The 22,506-nt window shown below is 43.7% G+C and overlaps 1 protein-coding gene across 9 annotated transcripts in view; it reads right to left on the bottom strand.

Moving 5' to 3' along the window:
• Positions 1 to 22,506, bottom strand: part of ZFYVE16 (zinc finger FYVE-type containing 16) — a 602,399-nt gene that overhangs the window by 89,846 nt on the left and 490,047 nt on the right. For all 9 annotated transcript variants that reach the window (XM_085632397.1, XM_085632392.1, XM_085632394.1 and 6 more), the window contains one exon: positions 8,512 to 8,617. In XM_085632397.1, coding sequence (XP_085488523.1) covers positions 8,512 to 8,617 — 106 coding nt within the window. The remainder of the gene's footprint in view (positions 1 to 8,511; positions 8,618 to 22,506) is intronic.

Here is a 22,506-nt window from a genome sequence, read left to right as displayed (position 1 = left end):
TTTGACAGATGAATCTGACCAAGCTGTCCCAATCTGGAATTCAATGATCCCAACAGGTAGTTCGCGATCAGGGAAATGTCCTAGTGGTCCAACCCGATCCAAAGATGCAAAGCCTCCTGGCATAAGACCCAGGCCCCACTCCGGCCTGCTGGCTGCAGTAGCACATGGCAGTAGAAGTGTCAGTGAGGACTGGAAACTTGAAATTTCTCCTGGCCAACACTGAACTGTAAAAACAACAGTTGATGGACAGAATGCAGAACAATGTCATACATTCACCCCAGTACAGAGATCCCGGCCTAAATCCAGAAACCGGTCCTAGGATTCTTGTTTCTAGTCCAGGAAGGACCTGGCTTGGCAGTTCGGGCTGGACTGTTCCCATGAGGCACAGGGTCAAGACTGATTTGCATATGGCCGGGTTCAAACTGGAACGGCAGGGTGAGCAAAAAAACGATGGATTTAGGCCCAGATCTCTGTACTGGGGTGAATGTATGACATTGTTCTGCATTCTGTCCATCAACTGTTGTTTTTGCACTGAACTGCAGCCAACGCCTGTGGAACTGCAGATGTGTATATTAAAAATATGCCTCCTGCAGGTCCAAGGACACCATCCCTAGTTCCAGAGCAGCCAAGATCTGTGCTAACACAAGCATTTTCAAATTATGCTTCTGCAAGTAGGCCTTCAGAGTTCAGAGTTCCAATGCAGGCTGGAGGCATCTGTCCTTTTCCAGCACGAGTAAGTAGCGAGACAAACAACCCTCTTCTCTTTTCAAATATGGAACTCTCTCCATAGCACCTTTATAGAGCAACATTCGCACCAGAATGGAGAAGAGCTCCTTTGAAAGAAAATCAGATGTGATTGGAAAATGTGGCAGTGCAATCAAAAAGGATAGAGCATAATCATGCAGAACAATCTGCATAACCCATCTGTATGCACAATCCTGGGAGGTAAAACTGAATTCTGCCCCCCCTCCCTCACAGGATGGGTGTGTCTGCTAGGAGTAAACTAAAACGGCTTAGAAGCAGTCATGACAGGCGAGGGGACCTGGAGGACTGGTGCCCCCGATGGCCTGCACAACATCTTCCAGACCCCATCCTTGGCCTTAAAAGGATTGAGAAGACTGGTGCTGTCTGTCGGGCAACCCCCCTGGAGTATCCCATCATTTTCAAGATTGATGCAGGAACTTACAGGTGGAAGACAACAGTTCCATAGAGCATGAGGTAGCTCTACTGACAAAATCGACATTGTCACGAAAGAGGCGTGAGCCATCAAAGGGCATATACATGAGAAATATTTGCATGTCTCTAGAAAATTCTGTGGAACTCATCCACATGTAGCGGCGGAGCACAATGATGGTGCCAACCACCACCCCCAAACAGCTGGTAGTGTTCAGGGAAGAACTAAACCTGGATTTGGCTGCACCCTATCCATCATGGTATGTTGAGCCAGAGAGACCATCGGCAAGATCTTGCTGGCTAAGACCAAAGGGCATCTGTATAGCAGCCCAGCAAACGGTTTCCAAAAGCCTCAATCCACATGGATTCCCTAACAGGAGAAGTTAGAGGGAAGGAATTGAGGTTAATCTTACTGGTAGATGCCTGCATTACTGGGCTCTCTGAATTAGGATGCTTAGTGAAAAAATCAGAGTCACCAGGTGCCGGTCTGGAACACCTGGCCACCTTCCCTTTGGCCGGCAGACAGGAATATAGTTTGATCAAGTACCCATCAAAGTATCTGTGAGTACCTTGTTGAAAGGGAGCAAATACTCAGATGTGGCAGACGTTGGCTGTAGAATTTCAGAGAAAACTTTTGTTTTGGTCTCAGAGGGCAATTGTAAATCCAGGACCTCAGCTGGCTGACAGGCCACAACTGCAAATTAAACATTCTTTGGTAGGTGGTGTAAGTCGTGAGTCCAACCCAGTATCGGGGAAGGCATCTAGCCCACTAGCGTCTTGTAAATCCATATACAAACTGTCACCATTATAATGAGAGTGGAAGATCACCAACCTCAACCCCATCATCATCATAATCTTCCTCTTGTGGAGTACCTCGTTCAGAATCGGAGTCAAAAAGATAATGAAGTCTCTGTTGGCGCGATCAACCTAAAGGAGAGCTCTGTGACGAATCAGGATGAATTATGACTGGCCGAGCTTATGTAATCTCATTCATGACATTCGTCAAGAGAGATTCGAAGTAAGACATCGAGATTAGAATTGGATCTTCCAGCGCCACTGACACCAGCATCAGTGAGTGGCGACCCAGCTCAGGTCCAGGTACCAGAGTAGGCATCCGTACCGGAGTCAGTACTGGACCCGGAATATATTCCAAGGGGTCAGTTGACAATAGGCAAGTCCCACCAGCTGTACCTGACTGAAGGCCACTGCAGATCTTTAGGGCCAAAAGGCGTACCCAGATGGAGCAGGAAAAGCCTTGAAGACCTGCAGCGTGCTTTCTTCAAAGGCCTCAATTTGCTGTGGTGTCGCTGATTGTGGGGGAAAACTCACGCTAAACTGGATCAGCTGAGGAATTTGCTCTGTTCTCAGGGAAACTGAAGGAGGCAGTCTAGCATTGTGATTCCCTGGCACACGCTGGGTTGGGGTTGAGCCCCTCTTTGCTTTTTTTTTTTTTTCATGGCTGTACCTAGTTTTATTTGTTGTTGTTTTGTTTAAATAAAATGTTTTATATGTAAATCCATACATGACTGTGATTCTTTTTCTCCAACCTCACATGCAACTTCTTAATTTATAATTGTGCGACATCAGCCAATTTGTTACGTTCCAGATTTCCTAAGGTTGTCGTCACATTTGTTCGTGGGGGGGTTGGGGGGATGGCAGGCAAGGGGCTGGTGGCAGGGGGTGTCGGAGCAGTGTTGGGTGTTCGAGCTGCATGATCGTTGGCTCTATTGCATCTGTTGTCGTTCAGGTGTGGCTCTGGGCTGGGCTCCCTTTCATCTTTTAGGTTGTAGTTCGACTTTACACCAGCTCAGAGCAGGTGTAAACTTCCTGCTACTAACGCACCATATCACCTGTTTTGTACTCTCTTCGACGATCTTGCTGTTGGTTGAGAAACTTGCGAAGTGATGTGCTCGCTGCTCTTTGCACGGAAACACCTACTATCCATCTAATTAGCAATATTTGCCGAGGTCATCCGTGATAATGCTTTATGAAGCTGCTATCGCTGGTAAACTGGTGATATGGCTGTTTGCTCCAGCTTGTGAATGGTGCGTTAAATTTATTACCATTTTGGTTGCGAAAAAGTTCCGTTAACTCGGCGATGTGTCCTTGAGAATGTACCCCTCAGTGCTTGAAAGACTTAAGAAGTACTCCAGTGCCGCGCTGAGATCCGTGCACCCATCGCTTTCACACGGGGGCCACGCTGAGAGCCACGCTAGAGTTGAGACTGAAACAAAAACGTCCACTTTCACTAATTTACATTCGCCTCGGGGACCCCATCCCCCGAAGCATGCCGACATGTTCAGAAGAGAATCGTGTTGGCCCCCTTCCCATGGCCAATTCCGGCCCCGAGGACCCCATCCCCGGGGCCTGGCTTCACCTTTATGGACCGTGGGGATAGTCCCAGTGCCCCCACAGTCCAGCTGGCTCCCCGCGTTCTCCCCGCGAGCCGGCATTCCCTCTTTGCTTTTTATGTTTTCTATACAACTTGGACATAGTGGAGGACTTCAACCGGGAGGTAGACCTGTCATGAGAACGGCCTCAGAACTGTGAACTAGCCTGAGCTAGTGACCTGTAAAGGGACTTACACAAAGGTTTTAACTTCTGATGTTTAGCGACATACATTTTCGCTTACCATCCCGTATTGCCTTAAGGTGCATTTGTGGCACAACTCTGAGTCCAGCTCAAGCCCAGACGCACCTCATGTGTATCTGTGATGGATATCTGTTTTTTGCAAACACAGCATGGCTTGAAACTTGTAATTTGAGAAGGGGACATCGTTCCCTAGCACTCTGGTTTTTCAAATGTGAGAAATTGAAGTAAGCTGCCGATTGTGGATGCAGAGATGGTGTCTGCACACGTGTAGGGGGCACATATATGCACCTTCACTCCATTGGGGCAGTGCGGAAATGCATTGCGTCAATAAGATGCATGCAGGGGCATTGCGGAGAAAGTTTCCACATCCAGTCTCATGCCTGGGAAGTTCTAAGGTAATGAATATGTGGTTACAAGTACCCATCAAAGGAACACTTTTTTTTAAACAAAATGGTATTTGACACAATATATAATTTGGGCACACTTATTAAGTCATGTTTTTACCCACAGTACCAAGAAAGCAGCATATTAACACAACATGTATAGTACTAAGAAAAATGGTATCACAAATAAATATGCCTATGCTACAATCAAGCAATTAATAACTGAGCTAGCGTAGGTATATAATCGCTGCTAATTAACTAACATGAGAGAACTTTCAAGGTAGTGAGTGCAAATGATAACTAGAATTAAGCAGGAATGTGCGCAAAGGGCACCCTACATCCTTGGGCCTCGAAGACTGGAGTACAAGTTTTCCCAAACATTTGAACTGTTCACTACAATAAGTCAACTCTTTGAGCCAGCTGCTATGAATAGGAGCAGACCCTCCAACCCCTCCTGTGAATTTCCAAATATTAGCTGAAATATTTTTAACCAGTCCAAGGAAGATAATTTTTGGATCCACAGTAATTGATCCTAGCACCACCTCCCAAAATGTATTAGTTCAGCAGCATGGCCATGCAACACGTAACAATCTTGCTTTCACTGCACCACACTGCCTAAGTCCAGGATCTTTAACTAACTCAAATTGTGACAAACTTAGCGGGGTAATATATAGTCAATGCTACTAAATAATAGGTCCCAGTCTGTGAAAAACAATATTTCCAATCATCTTTGTATGTGTGGTTCTGTAGTTTAGTACACCATTTACCAAGAGAGGTCAATACTGGAGTCGGGGCTTCTACCTGGATAGCATTATATAATCCAGAGACTATACGTTTAGTATAAGGGGAGGATAATATTAATGTCAAGGATTTACATTTCTGTGGTTCATAGAAGAATGTAGGAAATTCACTTTTGCATACAGCACACGATATATAATATATAAAAACATCCAAAGGGGTGTGGTTGAGGTTAGTTGTTATGGCATGAATTTAAATGAAATGTCCTTCTTGGAAGATCAAGCCAAGTATAGTGAAATCAAGCGTGTGCAACTGTAAAATGGTTAGTTTTTCTTGTGTCAGAGCCAGGTTGGGATGACTAACAAAAAGGAAATTCTGGGGAATATATGTTGCATAACTTGGTTCTTAGATGAAGTTTCTTCCATGCCTTAATCGAGCAAATTAATATTGATTATTCTAATCTCCAATCTGATCTAGGGGAATTATAAATCGCATGGCTACCAGAAGGCTTCTTAGCGCTTACACCAATCAGCAAAACCTTAGACCGGCCACATAAGGAATCTGAGGGAGCAACTAATTAAGGAACAGGCAGGTCTTCAAGAATTTTCTGAAGATGGGTTCTGAGTCTATGTGGCACAGTATGAGCGCCAAAGATTTGCACACTTTTGGGCCAGGTACTTAAATGAAAGACTTCCCTATCTTGCTCTGCGGATTTTAAGAACTGTTGCAAAAAGTGCATTCGCTGATCTCAGGGACGTTCTAGGGTTGAGTGGTTCAATGAGAGCAGGTAGTACTTGGGGTCCTTTGTTATAGAAGACCCTATGAGCGATGCAGAGAACTTTAAACTTCAACAGCGGCTCAATGGGGAGCCAATGGTGGTTAGCCAGTGCCCCTATTACTGACTGGTGCCTTGGAATATTGAAAAGGAGGTGGGCTGCTGCATTTTGAATGACCGGTAACTTTCTTTAAACATAGTGAGGGGAACTAAGACGTTAAAATATTGGTAAACAATCAATATAACCATTTTCTCTTCAAATAAAGGAATTGCCATACAATATACCTGTATACAGGCAAAGTTAACCAAATGGAACACAGAAAAGGTGATGGGGAAAGAGGGGAAGTTGAGAAAAATAAATGGAAAAGAAAAAGGAGCTGAGAGTGAGCCAAAAGAAGACCCAACAGTAATAACAAAGAGTATGATGAAAAGTCTGAAAGACTTGGACCATACGGATAACAAGTCTTCACTTGGAAAAATGGAAAAGACGCATAGAAGAGCACCATGAAGGGTGAACCGACTGTAATCCAACCAGGAGATTATCAGGGCCTATATAATGAACCATCAGGAAAGGAAGGGCAAATAATCGAACACTTTCCTCAGCAATCTTAGTATTTCAAAACAATTTACTGTCAGTTTGTTGACCGGCGATTCCATAGTGAGTGAGTTATCCAGCCAGATTCTCAGGTTTTTACAAGATTGTTAGGGCTAGGTGTATTCTCTAGGTCCTCTAGCCAGGGGAATAACACCCGATTGGACACATTGTTACCTAAGAGCATAAGCTCAGTCTTGTCATAGTTAAGCTTGAGGCAGTAGCTGGCCATCCAGCCAGCCACCTCCTTCAACAATGGACAAGCTGTTGACAGTTGAAACCATGTTCCAGAGATATAGAAACGACTAATTAGGTGTCGTCTGCGTACGAAACTATAGTCATCCCAAAGGTTTGTACTATCTCTGCTATGGGGCACATGTAAAGATTGAAGTAGAGCCCAACAGTACTCCACATTTCAGGGGGAAAGTGTCTGAGTAATACATTTGGTTCTGCCCTCAAGAAAAGAAGTCAACCATTTAAGTGCGCAGACACTTATCACAACATCTTTAATCCTCTGAATGAGTGTTGCATGGTCCACCGTATCAAATGTGCCACTGCGGTCCAATAGGATGACTGCTGCAGAGCCATTTTGGTCTAATAGTTGCCTAAGTTCTTCTACCATGGCCAGAAGTGCTGTTCAGTGATATGCTGAGCTCTGAACCCTGTTTGGGTTGGGTGATTGAATTAATTGGACTCCAGAAAAAGGGAGAGATGTTGGAGGATTAGGTTTGGTGTATTTATTGTGATTCGGAATATAACAGTATTAACAGATTGGGGGGATGCATTGCCCTTTTTGATTGCCACGTGAGGCGGGGTAGTGACAGGGTGGTTAAAGTACCAATAATGTACAAAATGTGCTTGTGTGCATATGTAATACGGTTCAAGATCCTTAGCCATAAAGACCCCCCACCCCCATGGTTATACAGGAGTCTCCTACCTAAGTCTAGTTTGTCTAGTAGTCCAAAACAAACTAGATATAAAACTTGATATAAAACTAGAGAAATGTTTAGAAATAAGTACAGCAATTTTGGTAAGATTATCATCTGCATCAAAGCTAGTCAGACTGCCATGAAAATGGAGGTGTAATCCAGGAATTTACTTGCTCTTCCATTCGAGCAACAGTGAAGCCATAATTTTCCATGATGGTACTTTGTGCATAATGGCTAATCCACATACCTTTATTGATTCTCTGCACCATTTTATTGGATAATCGAATGGTGTATTCTGAGTGAGGGGAAATGTTCAGGGGTTTATTCCAGTAAATAGCGAGACCAGACAGGAAACCAAATCTAATGATCTCAGGTACCAGTGGTGATAAATTACTGCTCCCTAGCGAATAGCACCGTAACATCCACATAAAGTGATGAAAAAATACCATACCCTTTGTAACCAAGTCCTCTATCTGAATGATGCTGTCTGAGCTTACAAGCTAACAGTTCAATTGCTAAAGTGAAAACAATGGGGGACAGTGCAAATTTGTGTTTGATACATCTAGAAGTTACAATTGGATTGGACAACTAGCCATTCCCCAAATCCATGCAGTGGGGACAGAGTAAAGCCAGCCAACCACCAAATCAAACCCCAGTACTGCATGCTGTTGCCCATGCAATTGGCATGGTCAGGATTCAGGCCCATAGATCTAATAAAGTTGTGATTCTCCCACTATTCCAAAGCCAGCAGCAGTCTGTCCCTCACAGCAGCCCCCACCAGAAGTCAATGATGTCCAAGGCACACTAGGTGGCACTACCACAAATCCCGAAATTTGGTGGCGCTCCACCCAGATGCAGTACCACCCGGGATTCGTCGGCAGCAAAGATGAGTGAATGTCCTGGCGGCCAGGGCTACTTCGTGGATCACTTCTGCTACAGTAACGCTCTAGCTCAGAGTGCACCTGCCCACGAGCCCAAAGTACCTTCAAACCCACCAGAACTGTTGCTCTGTGAACAACCATGCGCCCGACACCAGGAGCAGGCAAAGGGTACGGGAATCTCTAGTGCAGGAAGTGGGCATCTCTTAGCTGCAAGCCCCAGCATGAATACACGTAGACACAGCATGTGTCCCTGTAGATACGTGGCAGCCCATCTGCACTACAAATTTTACCTCATCAAGCCAACTAGGAGTTAGTTATCCTGCGTTCGGAACAACAGATGTTAAAAGGCATATACAGGTAAGACTGTAATATTTATGTACAACCATAAGTGCCTTAGTGTCAAGGAATAATAAGGGGCAACATTTATTCATGAGTTACAAATTCTTACCTCAGTACATCTCACCAGTTTGTCATTTGCTTCAAAGTCTGATTCCGGAGTGACTTTATCACTAAGAATTCCTGCTAGAGATTGTCCATCAATAGGGCTGATGACACTGTGGGAACACAATGCACAAAATAGTCAGGAGAGTGAAAAACAAAGAAGTAAAAGATATCAGATTTTTTATTTTTCTAAGCACATAGATAGTGAAGTAAAGCCCCTAAAGTTCAACTCCATTTTATGGAGACCTAACTCCATCTTAGGTAATGGAGGTCGCCATCTTCTCCATATTAAAAAATGGAAGTCACCATCTTTCCTAATTTATGAATAATCATGGTCATGTCTGTAATTTAATGCATATGTCGTCTGGCCTCAACTTTCTTAGAACTGTGAAAGCGTCAAATCATTCGACAAATGACAGATATAACACCTGATGCGACAGTCTGGGACAGGAATCTACTCTCCAACTTGTCAAGGTCAAATAAGAACCGATACAGTCACAAAGCCGAAATAGTGTAGTCTGCATTTACATCTTTTTGCCTTATATGCTCATAAGGAAATGCCTGGAACACACACCTTGGTGCAATGTCAACAAAGAGGACCCCCTGCTACTAATCAAGATTTCTAGGGTGGGAAAATGCAACAATGGAAAGAAGATCCCTAGGCAACAGTTGGTCTAAACAATATTAAGACCTAATCTAACACATATATGATGTAAAAGACTCCGTGTCCACAAAAATCCATTAAAACGTAATTTTATCATCTTAGTATAAATTCATTCGATCTGATTGTAAAGATATATAAATAGTTCCACATATATAAGGTACTAAACTAAACCGTATTACAACATTCATCACAAGATAAACACAACAACAAAAAGTACAAAAAACAAACATGCGCATATTGAATCAACATAACGAAAGATAAATGGTTTTTAAATAATACTAAATTCAGTCAGAATATGATGCATCCAATCTTTCTAATGAACCGTAATTTCATCCAGCGGCTCCACTCAGCCAAGCTTGACTCAAAGGGGTATTCCCCATTCTATGGGTTTTCTAGTTCTTGGAATCCAATTTTTAATAGAGTCTGTTCATTATGACGGCACCTATTGTGATAGGGGTCAATTACATAGAAGCAGTTACTCAGCATCTGAAAGATCGAGGTATCACCCATAAGGGAAGGGGGGCAGTTACTTCTGTAATAGCTGCACATGCGACGTATGCCTTTGAGACTATTTACTCATGGGTGGAGATTGAGCCTTTCGATGTTGCCTCAGGGCATTTGTGCCTATACAGCGGTAGATCTGTCAGAACACTATAGGGCTTAACAAGGTTCGGAAATCCCCTTAACCTACCGGGAACACACAAACTGGTTTGCTGGTCATTTGCTACAGATGCATAGAAATGTCTGTTTGGAGTCCCTGAACAATGAAGGAGCTACTTGGCCAATTTCGGCTGGCCATACTCTGGTTTTCCGCCCCAACAACTTAACAGCAGCTGAAGTCGTAGGGGTGTTAAATTACGAAGTTGCCTTGGATGGGAGCCTTGTTTAGGAGACTTGTATAATTCATAGTACATTGAGCTCCAGACAAGTTGTCGCAGCGGGACCTGCCACTCCTACATAAGTACAACCTATTAGTCCACAGATTATTAACGCTATAATGGAAAATGTGCCCACGAAAAGCGATGAAATGGCTTTCTGGATTGCTCGTAAGACCATTCAATTCAGAAGCAGTGTATCCATACCCTACCCCAAAAGAAATATATAGAATACAGACTATGTCTTCTTTTTAGAATGGTGCCAGTCATAGAGGAGTGCAACAACTGGGGAAGCAGCTTTGTGTGCATTTACACTAGTACGTATGGAAGCTTTCATTTGGCAGTTCTCCCTGATATTCTTAGACAGGTACAGAATGAGCACGGAACTGCACCAGTTCTGGACTTAGGAATTAAAGTTAATGGGTACATTTCCTATAGTGTCCTCTATCATCCTAAGCTCTATTAAGAGAGAGGCTTCAGTTCTGCCTTACATCACAGAGTCAAAGCAGTTCAAGACCTTGAACGGTAACTACCGAAAATAATCGTGGAAATGTATATCACTGTAGGTAGGGATACCTTGGGTACCCTACCTGTTAAGCCACACTTAAAACCTAAAAGTGACATTGAAGGTCCGGTTAAATAGAAATCTACAACTGAAGAGAAGAAAAGACAGAGACAAAGAAAAGAGGAAGACTGGATCACCTGCTTCTCGGGAGTCCGGCAGGGGTGATTATACCTGAACAGAACACAAAACAATTAAAAAACCCTGAACAGTACAAGTATTCTGATAGATGCCCTTCATGTTCTTTTCAGGACACTGATGGTAAAAGAACAGAGAGGGTGAGCCAATCTGAGTACCGAAGAAAGGAGGAGTACAGTACGAAAAATCAAGGTGGATGCTAGACCGACATCAGCGGGAAGATAAATGAATGAATTCTAAAACCCCAGTAAAGAAGAAGCAAGTAGCAGGACCTTCTAAGAAACATGTTGATACACTTATAAGTTCTCCTGCAAAACAGAACTTGGGCAAGTACCAGGGCATTATTGTGTCTTGTCTTTCAGCAAGGAACACGCTCCTTTTTTCTGTCTCCAAACCAGATGGCTTCTATTAAATAGTTTTAGACTATAGAAACCTATGTGGTACAAAACATGAATAGCACAGGCTTAATGATTAACCTGGTACAGAAAAAATACAAGACAACCCTGGATATTTCCAACGGGTTCTTTAGTCAAAACATAACACCTGAGAGTGAGTCTCTAATAGCTTTCAGTTTCAACGGAGTGCAGTTTTCATTCAGACACTTGCTCATGGGCTATAAGAACAGTCCGTGCTTATTTTCAGCACGTATCATGGAGTTCTTACAACCAGACCCCAAGGTATTGTCATACATTGATAATATCTATTTTACTGACTATTACTTAAATCTACACCGCACTAGGGTAGACTGAGTGGTGACCATAGTAACATCACATGGCTACAAAATTAATTTTAAGAAGTCAAAGATTGCCTACCAGATGGGGACTTACTAGGATATGAGTTATGCAGTGAGGGCCAGGGTCTAGCTCCATACTTCCTTCAGAAGTGTGCTAGTCTGAATAAACTAAAAAAAAGTTGCAGTCCCTGTTGGGATCCCTTTACTATGAACGTACTTACTTGCCTCACTATGCTGAGAGATTGAAGCCTTGTATGACCCTATTTCTCCCACGTTTTTATCTAAACAATGACTGAGCGCACACTGATATCTTGTGTGCTCTACAGGCAGACATGATTAAGACTAAATATTTACAAACTAGTGATAATAAAAACTAACCTAGTTATCAGTCATACCCAGTCACTTATGGTTATACTTATATGACCTAGGTAAGGCTATCCCTCTTACATACAAGTCTCACTTGTATTGCTTCGATGAAGCACGTTTTGCTTCTATCAAAAATATCCCGAAGGCTGTGCAAACGGCTATTTTAAAGGAGCACCCTTTGGCATTGGGAAAACATAATTGTTGTTTCTCCCGTACATGAAGTACTCCGCTGCCAGCGCAGCAGTAGCAGGTGTATTGAGGGATGGTGAACTCATTCCACAGCGCATACACACTAAAATCTTAGGTGACTGTAGTGCACAACATGCTGAATTACATGCCTTGTTGCTTGCATTGCAAAAAGCTGACTCATCCTTTTGCCTGCAAGGTTACACTGTTGAATTGAAGTATTAGTGGTTGAATAGATTCATGGATTAAAAGGGAAAACCTGAAAAGAATAAACAGCTTTGGGAAAGGTCACTATCGACATTTAGCGTGATGGTATTCATGCTAAAGGAACTGTGCAGCCGATCGATCTAAGAGTAAAGGTTGCAATGCAGACTGTTAGAGTAGCAGTCCTAACCAGATCTCAAACGAAGATAGACACAGATATTTTAACAGCCATAAATGCAACCAAGCAAGGTGGGAAACATCCTGTAGGCTTTCCTCTCAAATACTCCTACACCTTTAATTCAGATAACATTCCTGAAGTCACGATACCAAAAGTGGGCAACAGAATTAAAAACAGTAGTCTGTCTAGACTATATTTAATCAAAGCTCAATAGTGGTTGGCATCTGCTCCTGCCTGAATTAATGCAACCTTAACAACGCTACAGAAATGCTACCGGTGGCCTAGTTTATTTGAACAGACAAGGGAATATGTTAGACGAACAACTGACTTACCTCTGGTAACGCCTTATCTGGTAGAAACTATCTAGCTGCAGATTACTTACCTTAGCATTATCCCCAGGCGTCAGACTAGATCTGGAAATTTTTCATGAGCAGAACCTCCTGTGCACCGGTAGGTTGCGTTGTTGGGTTCAGAGTGGCAGCGGCATCCGCGCTGGAGCCGGCGTACGCGGTGCCTATATAAGCACCCAGCCAGCGCACTGACGTCAGTTTCTTTTCACAACTTTCCATGCAAGGAGCGCAATGTCACAAAGAACACTGACCACTGGTGTGTGAAACTAGGGCCCTGAAAAGGCAGCAGCCCTGAATCTAAAAAATCTGTTTACAGAGTGGGGAGGATGTGTGTCATTAAGGAATCTGCCGCTAGATAGAGAGTCTACCAGATAAGGCATTACCGAAGGTAAGTAACTTATTCATCTGATAGAGACTTCTAGTCGCAGATTCTTTACCTGAGAATAGAAGCCCAAACAATACCTCCCCGGAGGAGGGTCTGTGAACCCGACTGTTCAAGCAGTAGTGCTAGATGAATGTGTGCAGCGAAGTCCATGTTGCAGCCTGACAGATGTCTACCACTGGAACTTCGCGGGAGCTGCTTCTAGGCCAATGTGTAGCAGATCACCACCTATCAGGAGATGGTTAATTTCTATAGGCCTTCCCTTTCCTGGGTCCAGCATATTCTCTGAGTTGATCATCCACCTGGAACGGTTTTGTGCAGACCAGGTAGAATGACAACCCTCTTTTTGAGTCTAGCCAGTGGAGTCTCTCTTCCTTAGAGGGATGAGGCGGAGCATAAAAGGTAGGCAAGGTGATGGACTTGCCTATGTGGAACAGGGTAACCACCTTCAACCTTAAGGATGCCCGGGTTCCGAAGGACCAGTATGTCTGGGAAGAAAGAGACATATGGAGGCCGAGAGGACAGCATCTGCAGTTCAATAACCCTCCAGGCAGATATTTTTGCCTCCAGAAAGGTCGTCTTCATGGCGTGGAACCCAAGAGGGCAAGTATGAACCAGCACAAAGAGCACACATTAGAAAGGTAAGAACCATGCTAAGGTTCGAGTGAGGCACAACACGGTAGCTGGAGGAATTAAATGTTGCAAACCTTTAAGCAACCTATTTACAATAGGGGCCTTGAAAAGGGAAGGCTGATCTGGCAGCCGCAGGAAGGCAGTGATGGCAGAAAAAAAACAATACAACGTGCCCAATGGAGAGCCTTGGTGGGCCATGGTAATGATAAACAAAAGAACTTGGGAACGATGTGCAGATAAAGGGTCATCCTGTTTGGCTGTACACCATGCCACAAACGTGCCCCAACGGCCAGTGTATACCATCTTGGTGGTGGGACATTGAGCTGCCAAGATAACATCATAGCATTCGGGTGGAAGGTCAAAAGCTGTCAACTGTTGCATGCATGAGGGCAGAGCGTTGACAGGTCTGGGTGGAGAACCCTTCCCTGCTACTGCGACAGAAGATCCTCCCGAAAGGGCAGCCTGATCGGTGGACCAAAGACCATGCTTAACAGCTCGGGAAACCAGACTCTCCGAGCCCAGTCTGGAGCCACAAGGATGATTTGGGCCCAGTCGTTCTCGATCTTCTGGAGACCTCTGGATAGGAGTGGTATGGGCGGAAACGCGTACACAGGTCAGTGCTCCACACGAGATAAAAAGCAACTCTAAGCGAGAACTCCATTGGAAGTTCCAGCACGCAGAACTGCTGACATTGCACATTTTCTGTGGTGGTAAACAGATCTAACAAAGATTCTCCCCGCTGAAAGGGACCTCACACCACCTCCAGATGGAGACGCAATTAGTGATCCGCTAGGCATCTTCAGCTAAGTTCTTCAGCTGAGTTCTTCTGCTCTGGCGTTCAGAGAACCCACCAGGTGTTGAACCACAAGGGACATGCACTGACAATGCAGCCATGTCCAGAAACGTTGGGCAGCTTGACAAAGGGCCCACAACTCCACCCGCCCTGTTTGTTGCAGTACCACATGGCGGTGGTGTTGTCCGTGAATACTTGCACTCACCCTCCCTTGGTGGAGGGTAGAAAGGCTTTCAACACTAGCCAGATCACTCGGAGCTCCAACAGGTTGATGTGGAGCTTGGATTCTGCCGGAGACCAGAGCCCTCTGATCTCCATGTCTACCAGCTGGCTGCCCGAACCCAGGAGTGACACATGTCACTACTATCAGATCTGGTTGGGGAAGGGAGAGGGGTCTGCTGCTGACCTAATTGCGGTTTGTTATCCGCCACTGCATATCTTTTGCAGAGCCCTTCATGATCTGGACCATGTCGGAGAGAGTTCTCTGATGCTGTGCTCATTGGAACTTCAGATCCCACTGCAGAACCTGTATATGCCAGCAGGCATGTCTCACAAGCAAAATGCAGGAGGCCTTGAGGCCCAGCAGCCTCAGGGCCAGTCTTATTAAAATTCAGGCTAGAGGCTGAAACATTGGTATCATAGCCTGAATATCGTGGACTCGCAGTTTGAGAGGACCAGCCAGAAACCGCACTGTGTGCAGAACAGCTCAGCGTCTGAGAAGGGTTCAGGTTTGACTTCAGCACATTGATAGTGAACCCCAGCGAATGCAGGAGGTCTGCTGTCATCTGGAGGTGGGAGCCTACAACAGACCATCATCGAGATAGGGAAAGACTAGCACCCCTGATCTTGGCAGATGAGTTGCAACCACCGCTATCACCTTGGTGAAAACCCAAGGTGCACTGTTAAGGCCAAAGGGGAGCATGGTGAACTTAAAATGCCTGGGGCCTACTGTGAACTGCAGGTAAATGTCTGTGGGCAGGCAGGATGGGGATGTGGAAGTATGCGTTTCTGTAAGTCCAACGCTACCATCCAGTCTCGCACGCCCAGGTCAGACAGAACTTAGGCGAGCGTGAGCATTTAGAATTTCTTCTTTTTCACAAAGAAATCAAGAGAGCCCAGGTTTAGGATTGGACGAAGGCCTCCGTCCTTCTTGGGCACCAGAAAGTAGCGGGACTAACAACCACAACCTACTTCTGGTGCCGGCACCCTCTCTATGGCTCCTTTAGCCAAGAGAGCCACCACTTTGATTTATTGGGATTTCTCTTATTTAAGAAACTAGTTGTGCCCTTTAAATAAGATTGACTAGACTCTATACTTGGCTGCAGATAAATACTTTCCCACAGGTTTATGAATGGGATTCTTTGTTGGAAAGATAGGCCAAAATGGAGGATGCTTGATGTTCTTATGTATCTTGGGTAACATATGTGTGGTTGGAACCCTTGGATATAGGTGGGTTAGAAATCTTTTGTCAATCTCTGAAATGGTGCTCTTCTCTGTGGCTTCATTCAGGATCATAAGCAGTATCCTGGAAAATTCTTTGGTGGGATTCTCATTTATCATCATGTTCGTGAGATCATCAGACACATAAGAGTTCACATTTTGTAGATAATATTCCCTGTCCAGAACCAGTTGTATACATGTTGAAATGTCTATGTGGTTTAGCATACGTTGATAAAACAGAATAAAAAATCAAGCTCAGACTAATTGAACATAATAGTAACATAAGGACCAGTAATGACAAATCTTCAGTGGTGATGCATTTCAATACCCAAGGACACATCAGCCAATTGAGATTCATAAAGTTGGAAGTGGTCAAAATCAAAGAGGACGTTGATAACGAAAAATAATTATCAAAAAGAGAACTCTTTTGGATAAAGAAACTGGATACAACAGCTTCAAAAGGACTGAATGACCGCTTGGAATATGCATCTTATTTATAAAGAAGGGGCTGTATTATGCTTAATCATCATATTTATTTATAATAGTTACAATCAAGGATTTTTAAAATGATGTGATTTGTTTATGTGCCATACACTTTGGTATACAATGTTTAATCACGTTTAATTTTGTGGGTCATAAATGAGGATGTCTGATATGTTTTAATACACATTCTCCAGCACACATTTCTGAGACACCGTCAACATTTGATCATATCAGTCAAGCCTCCTGTATTTAATCACCTTAGCTTGATTTTGAACTCCCATCGTTTAAATGGTCACAGAAACCTTAATGTTATGACACGTTGACAGGAAATATTGGTTTGGTACTTGCATCAATTACGGGTATTGGAGATTATGTTTAATTTTCTGGGACCGTTTTCAGTTTTATATAGAACCTATTTTGTTCAGGTCTCGAGAATGTCATTTCAGGAAGAATAATAGTTTTACAATATCAGACAGTCAAATCATAGTAAAACCCACATTGATGTCTCAACATGGCGTTCTGATTCAAGTAAAGCCTACCACTTTGAACCCCATTTTTGAGGACTATGATGTGCTGGAGTTCACTCATTATCAACAACTAACTAAATACAGCTGCGTTAATAGATCATCGAAGACTTCTTTTTTCAGTAAGCCCTGATCTATTTACGCATAGTGTTTTGTTCATATACATTGATTTTTACACCAAGGTGTTGATTTCAAGTTCCAGTAGTTTGTATTTATACACTGAGAATGCCTCTTTTGATCAGATTACACTAGATTACAGCATAAAGTAAAATGTATGTTAACATTTCATTATGGCTTTCGAATTCACGCTTGATTCGGATGTCTTGTGTCCCATTTCTATGAACATGATGCACTGGAGTCATTTCATAAACAAACAAAACATGGCAGCTTTACTAAAATGCAGAGAGACTCTGGAGTCGATTCCACTATGCGGTAAGCCCCTACCTTTGTTGACACATAGGATTAGGTTCATACTTTAGTGATTTTTCATCTAGGCATTGATTACAAGTTGCAATAGTTCGTACTTACGAACCGAGAACGCTTTTTTGATTAGATTATATGAAACAATCTCACTGAGGTGAACACACTAGGTAATCGGGTGCTTTTTTTGACGCTGGACATGTTCCAATCATTCTTTCCAATTTACTTTTATCAGGAACATGCGTATGTATTGCTTGCCAGTGACATATTCAACCTGTGGTCGCTTTGCTATCATAAACATACAAATGACATTGAGCAAGTACCAAATGCTTATACATACATGCTTCATTGAACATATGATCTGTGAGCTGGGTAAACAATGCAATATATAGAAAACAAACAGTTGATATGTGGTAATAAGTTTGTGTTCTTGATTCATGAAGATAAGGGCTTTGAGACAGATTTTATGTAAGACATGTCAGTCATGAATCATCAAAATAAAATTAGAGTTTTTGTTAATTAAGTATTGAAATAGCATTGTTCTTTTTCATTTCATAGGCGACTCCCTGATGAAGGACATTCACAGGTCCAAAATGCATTAAGGCTGGAAAATTGATTTGCACTAAATCATATGGGTAATTTTGGAATGCCCCTTTGGATGTACATATATGGAATCCATTAAAATAAAGATATGTAATAATAACTTGGAAACTTGAATTACTCAATAGATTATGAACGTTTTACTAATTACGATAAACAGCAGTGAACTCAAGCATCAAATTCAAGAAACCCATTGGGGACAACAGGTGGTGCCAAGGGGAGACCCTATCCTAGGTTCAGGATTAGTGCCATGGAACATATTGTGAACAACCAAATAGGTTTCTTACTACGGTGCCCTTGATCACTTTTATAAGGATTATTAGTAACCCAAAAGCAATAATTCTATTTCAATAAAACATTGAGTAGTTTTCTGCGGGGCTACAATAATTTACCTTTCACATTCATCGCTGGTGCATTGAACTGAGTTCACCCATGTCACCCGTGGGTGGGAAAGCAAACCTTGTAGAACTACGCCAAAGTCGTAGTTTATCCAACAATAGATAAGGAAAATGCTACTTACCCAGTATGCATCAGTTCTTGGCATATAGAGCTGTAGATTCACATGCTTTGCATAGCCTGCCATCTAGTGTTGGGTCTGGATGTTTGCACTTTGTTTTTCTTCGAAGAAGTGTCTTTTCCAGTCACGAGGTAGGTGACTCCTCCTTTCGGTGATAGTGCTCATGGGCATCGACTCCATTGTTAGATTATTTTCCCGCAGAGGGTGGTAATGGAGGTAGTAAGAGTAGTAGAATAGAGATGTCCATGTGTATATATCTAAGTAAGAAATCAGTGCAACAGGTATAGGTACCTGGGGAGGCGGGTGGGCGCATGTGACTACAGCTCTACATGCTAAGAATAGATGCGTACTGGGTAAGTAGCATTTTCCGTTCCAGGCATGTGAGCTGTAGATCACATGCTTTGCATAGACTATAAAGCAGTAATCTCCCAAAGCGGTGGCTAACCTGTAGCTGTTGTAGTGGTTTGAAAGAGTGTAAGTAGAATGCCTGGCCTACACTAGCTGGCTGTCTTGCTAACACATCTGTACAATAGTGTTTTGTGAATGTGTAACGTGTAGACCATGTTGCAGCTTTGCAGATGTCATCTATGGGGATGTTTCCGAAGAAAGCCATAGAAGTCCCTAGTTTGCGAGTGTAGTGTGCTTTATAGGGAATTGTCAATGTTAGATTCGCTTTTGCATAGCATGTCTAGATGCATTTGTCTATCCACCGTGCAATACCTGATTTTGAGATGGGATTGCCTTTATGAGGTGGTGCAAAAGCCAAAGAGAGTTTATTTTACGGAAAGGTTTTTTTCCTTTCTATGTAGTAGAGTAATGCTCTTTTAACGTCTAAGGTATGTAGAGCAAGTTCTGCCACAGAATCAGGTTGAGGGAAGAACACAAGCAACTCAACAGATTGGTTGATATGGAAGGTAGAAATCATCTTGGGTAAAAATTTAGGATTAGTCCGAAGAACCACTTTGTTTTGGTGTACTTGTAAAAATGGTTCCTATATGGTTAGTGCCTGAAGCTCACCTACTCTCCTCAGTGATGTAATAGCTATGAGGAAAGCGACTTTCCAAGTGTGAAATTGGAGCTCACATTTCTGTATTGGCTGAAAGGGTGGACCCATTAGTCTGGTGAGCACAATATTGAGATTCCACACTGAGGCAGGTGGAAGTCTTGGGGGAATGACTCTTGAGTCCGTCCATAAATGCCTTAATAAGAGGCACTCTGAAGAGGCAGGTGTTGTCTATTTTGAAGGTATGTGGCTATTGCAGCACGATGTAAGCGTATGGATGTGCACGCTAAATTTGAACGCTGTAGATGCAGTAAATAGCAGATGATGTTTTGAACGGAAAGCATCAAGTGGGTTGATTTGATTGTTAGTACAATAAATAACAAATCGCTTCCACTTTGCTGCATAGCAAGCCCTTATATTAGGAAGTCTAGCCTCTTTGATAATGTTCATGCAGTCTGGCGGAAGGCTGAGGTTGACAAACTCTATGACTTCAGGTGCCAGATCGCGAGGTTGAAATGAATTGGATCTGGATGTCTTCTCTCTCCACGGCTCTGCGTGAGGAGATTGGGTATAAGATGTAGTTTCTGGTGATGGACTACTGAGAGCTTCAACAGGGTGGTGAACCATGGTTGACGGACCCATGTGGGAGCAACTAGTATTAGTGTGAGGGACGCCTGCCTGACCTGCCGAACCACTAGTGGAATGAGTGGGCGAGGCGGAAAAGCGCCAGCAAATATCCCTGACCGATTCATCCATAGTGCATTGCCTCTGGACAATGGGTGCTGATACCTGGAGGCGAAGCTTGAGCATTTTGCGTTTTGGTGTGTGGCGAACAGATCTATGTCTGGGAAGCCCCACATCTGAAAGAACGGGAGGAGAACTCGTGGGTGGAGTTCTCACTCGTGGATCTGTTGTCTTGGTCTGCTGAGCAGATCCGCAATTTGATTGTCTACTCCTGGAAGGTGTTCTGCGAGGAGATACATTTTGTGATGTATGGCCCACCTCCAGATGGTCTGTGGTAATTGTAACAGTTGGAGAGAGTGTGTCCCTCCCTGTTTCTGTATGTAATACATTGCAGTAATGTTGTTTGTGCGTATAAAGACAGCTTTGCGTCCCAGGTGAATTTGAACGGGTTTGAGCGCTAGAAATATTGCTAGAAACTCTAGATGATTTATGTGAAGCTGCTTTTGATGCAGGCTCCCCATGCCCTGAATTGTGCAAGTTTGGAGATGAGCTCCCCAACCAGTGAGCGATGCGTCAGCTGTTCGTAATGTCTGTGGAACCGGATCGATGAAGGGCCGCCCTTTGGAAAGGTTTTGTGGATTCCACCACTGCAGAGAGCGATGAGTGCGGCCGTCCACCAACACTAGATCTGATTACAGACCCCGAGACTGATTCCACGGACGTGCTAAGCATTCCTGAGGGGATGCATTTGAAGTCTTGCATTAGGGACTATTAGGATGCAAGACACCATCATTCCTAGTAACTGCATGAACACTCGAGCTGGCAATGAGTGTTGAGGCTGGAACTGGGAAAGTACAGTTTAAATGTTGCGGATTCTGGCCGGATTGGGATAGGCCAGAGCTTTTTGTGTATCTAGAGTGGCTCCCAAGTACGCTTGCGGGTTGGAGGGTGGGAGATGGGACTTGGAAAGATACACTGAAAATCCAAGATCGTGGAACAGATGCACTGTTTTGTGAGCATGTCGTAGACAGTTTGCTTGCGAGCTTTCTTTTATGAGCCAGTCGTCTAAGTATGGGAAGACGGGAATGTGTTGTCTTCGTAGATGAGCTGCGACTACTGACAGGCATTTGGTGAGAACCCTGGGAGCAGTAGTGACTCTGAATGGGAGTACTTTGAATTAGTTAATGTTGCCCCCCTACCACACACCTGAGGTATTTGCGGTGAGCAGGGTGTATTGGGATGTGGAAGTAGGCGTCCTTTAATCTAAAGTTGACAGATAGTCGCCTTGCTGAAGGAGCAGGAGTACTTGTTGGAGTATCACCATATGAAAGTGATCCGATTGGATGTATAGATTCAGGTTTCGGAGGTCCAGTATAGGTCTGAGAGCAGTCTTTTGTGGGAATTAAGAAGTATAGGGAGTATACACCTGCCCCTTGATATTGTAATGGGACTGGTTCTATAGCTCCTTTTTGTAACAGAGAGAGAAATTCTTGTTTGAGAAGGTTGAGATGTTCTTGTGACATTGCGTGTGATCTTGGAGGAATGTTTGGGGGAGTGTCTGTAAGTTCCAGGCAATAACCATATTGGATAATTAGTAAAAACCATCTGTCTGAGGTGATTGTATTTAAGATGGGTAGAAATTGGGAGAGACGTCCCCCAACAGGAGTGGAATGATCGGGGTAGAGGAAGGAAGTCACTGTTTGGTGTTTGCAGGGGAATTGCGTGTTGAGTTGCCTTTGCCTCTTCCCTTGCCGTTGTTCCCTCTAAATCCTCCTCTAAAATAACCTCTTGATGAGGGCGATTGATTATTGCCCTTGTAGGAGGAAGGATTCTCTGATGGAGTGTTTTTGGAGCCACCCGTGTAAAAGGAGCGACGAAAGGATCCCCGATTGGAAGGGAGTTGCAAAGCCCCCACGGATTTTGCGACCTCGGTATCTTTCTTCATCTTCTCTAAAGATATGTCCACTGTAGGGCCGAATAGGTGCTCTTTCTCAAAGGGATGATTCAGAATAGAGGCTTGGACCTCAGGTTTGAACCTCGAAATTCTGAGCCAAGCATGTCTGCGTAGCAACACACTGGTGTTGACTGCGTGGGCTGCTGTGTCTACTGCGTCTGAGATGCACCTAATGGAAATATTAGTAATTAATTAAAGCCCTCCTAAATTAGGTCATTGGCATTTTCTAGCTCATCATAATGAGCTCCGTCGTAGCGAGCTTGTGGAGTCGCAATTTGCCAGTGATTGAGCTGCTTGCAATGCTATTCTTTTG

This window comes from Triturus cristatus, chromosome 2_1, assembly GCF_964204655.1.
Source record: "Triturus cristatus chromosome 2_1, aTriCri1.1, whole genome shotgun sequence".
NCBI lineage: Eukaryota > Metazoa > Chordata > Amphibia > Caudata > Salamandridae > Triturus > Triturus cristatus.
The sequence above is the reverse complement of the archived record's forward strand: the minus strand, read 5'-3'. Positions and strand labels throughout refer to the sequence as shown.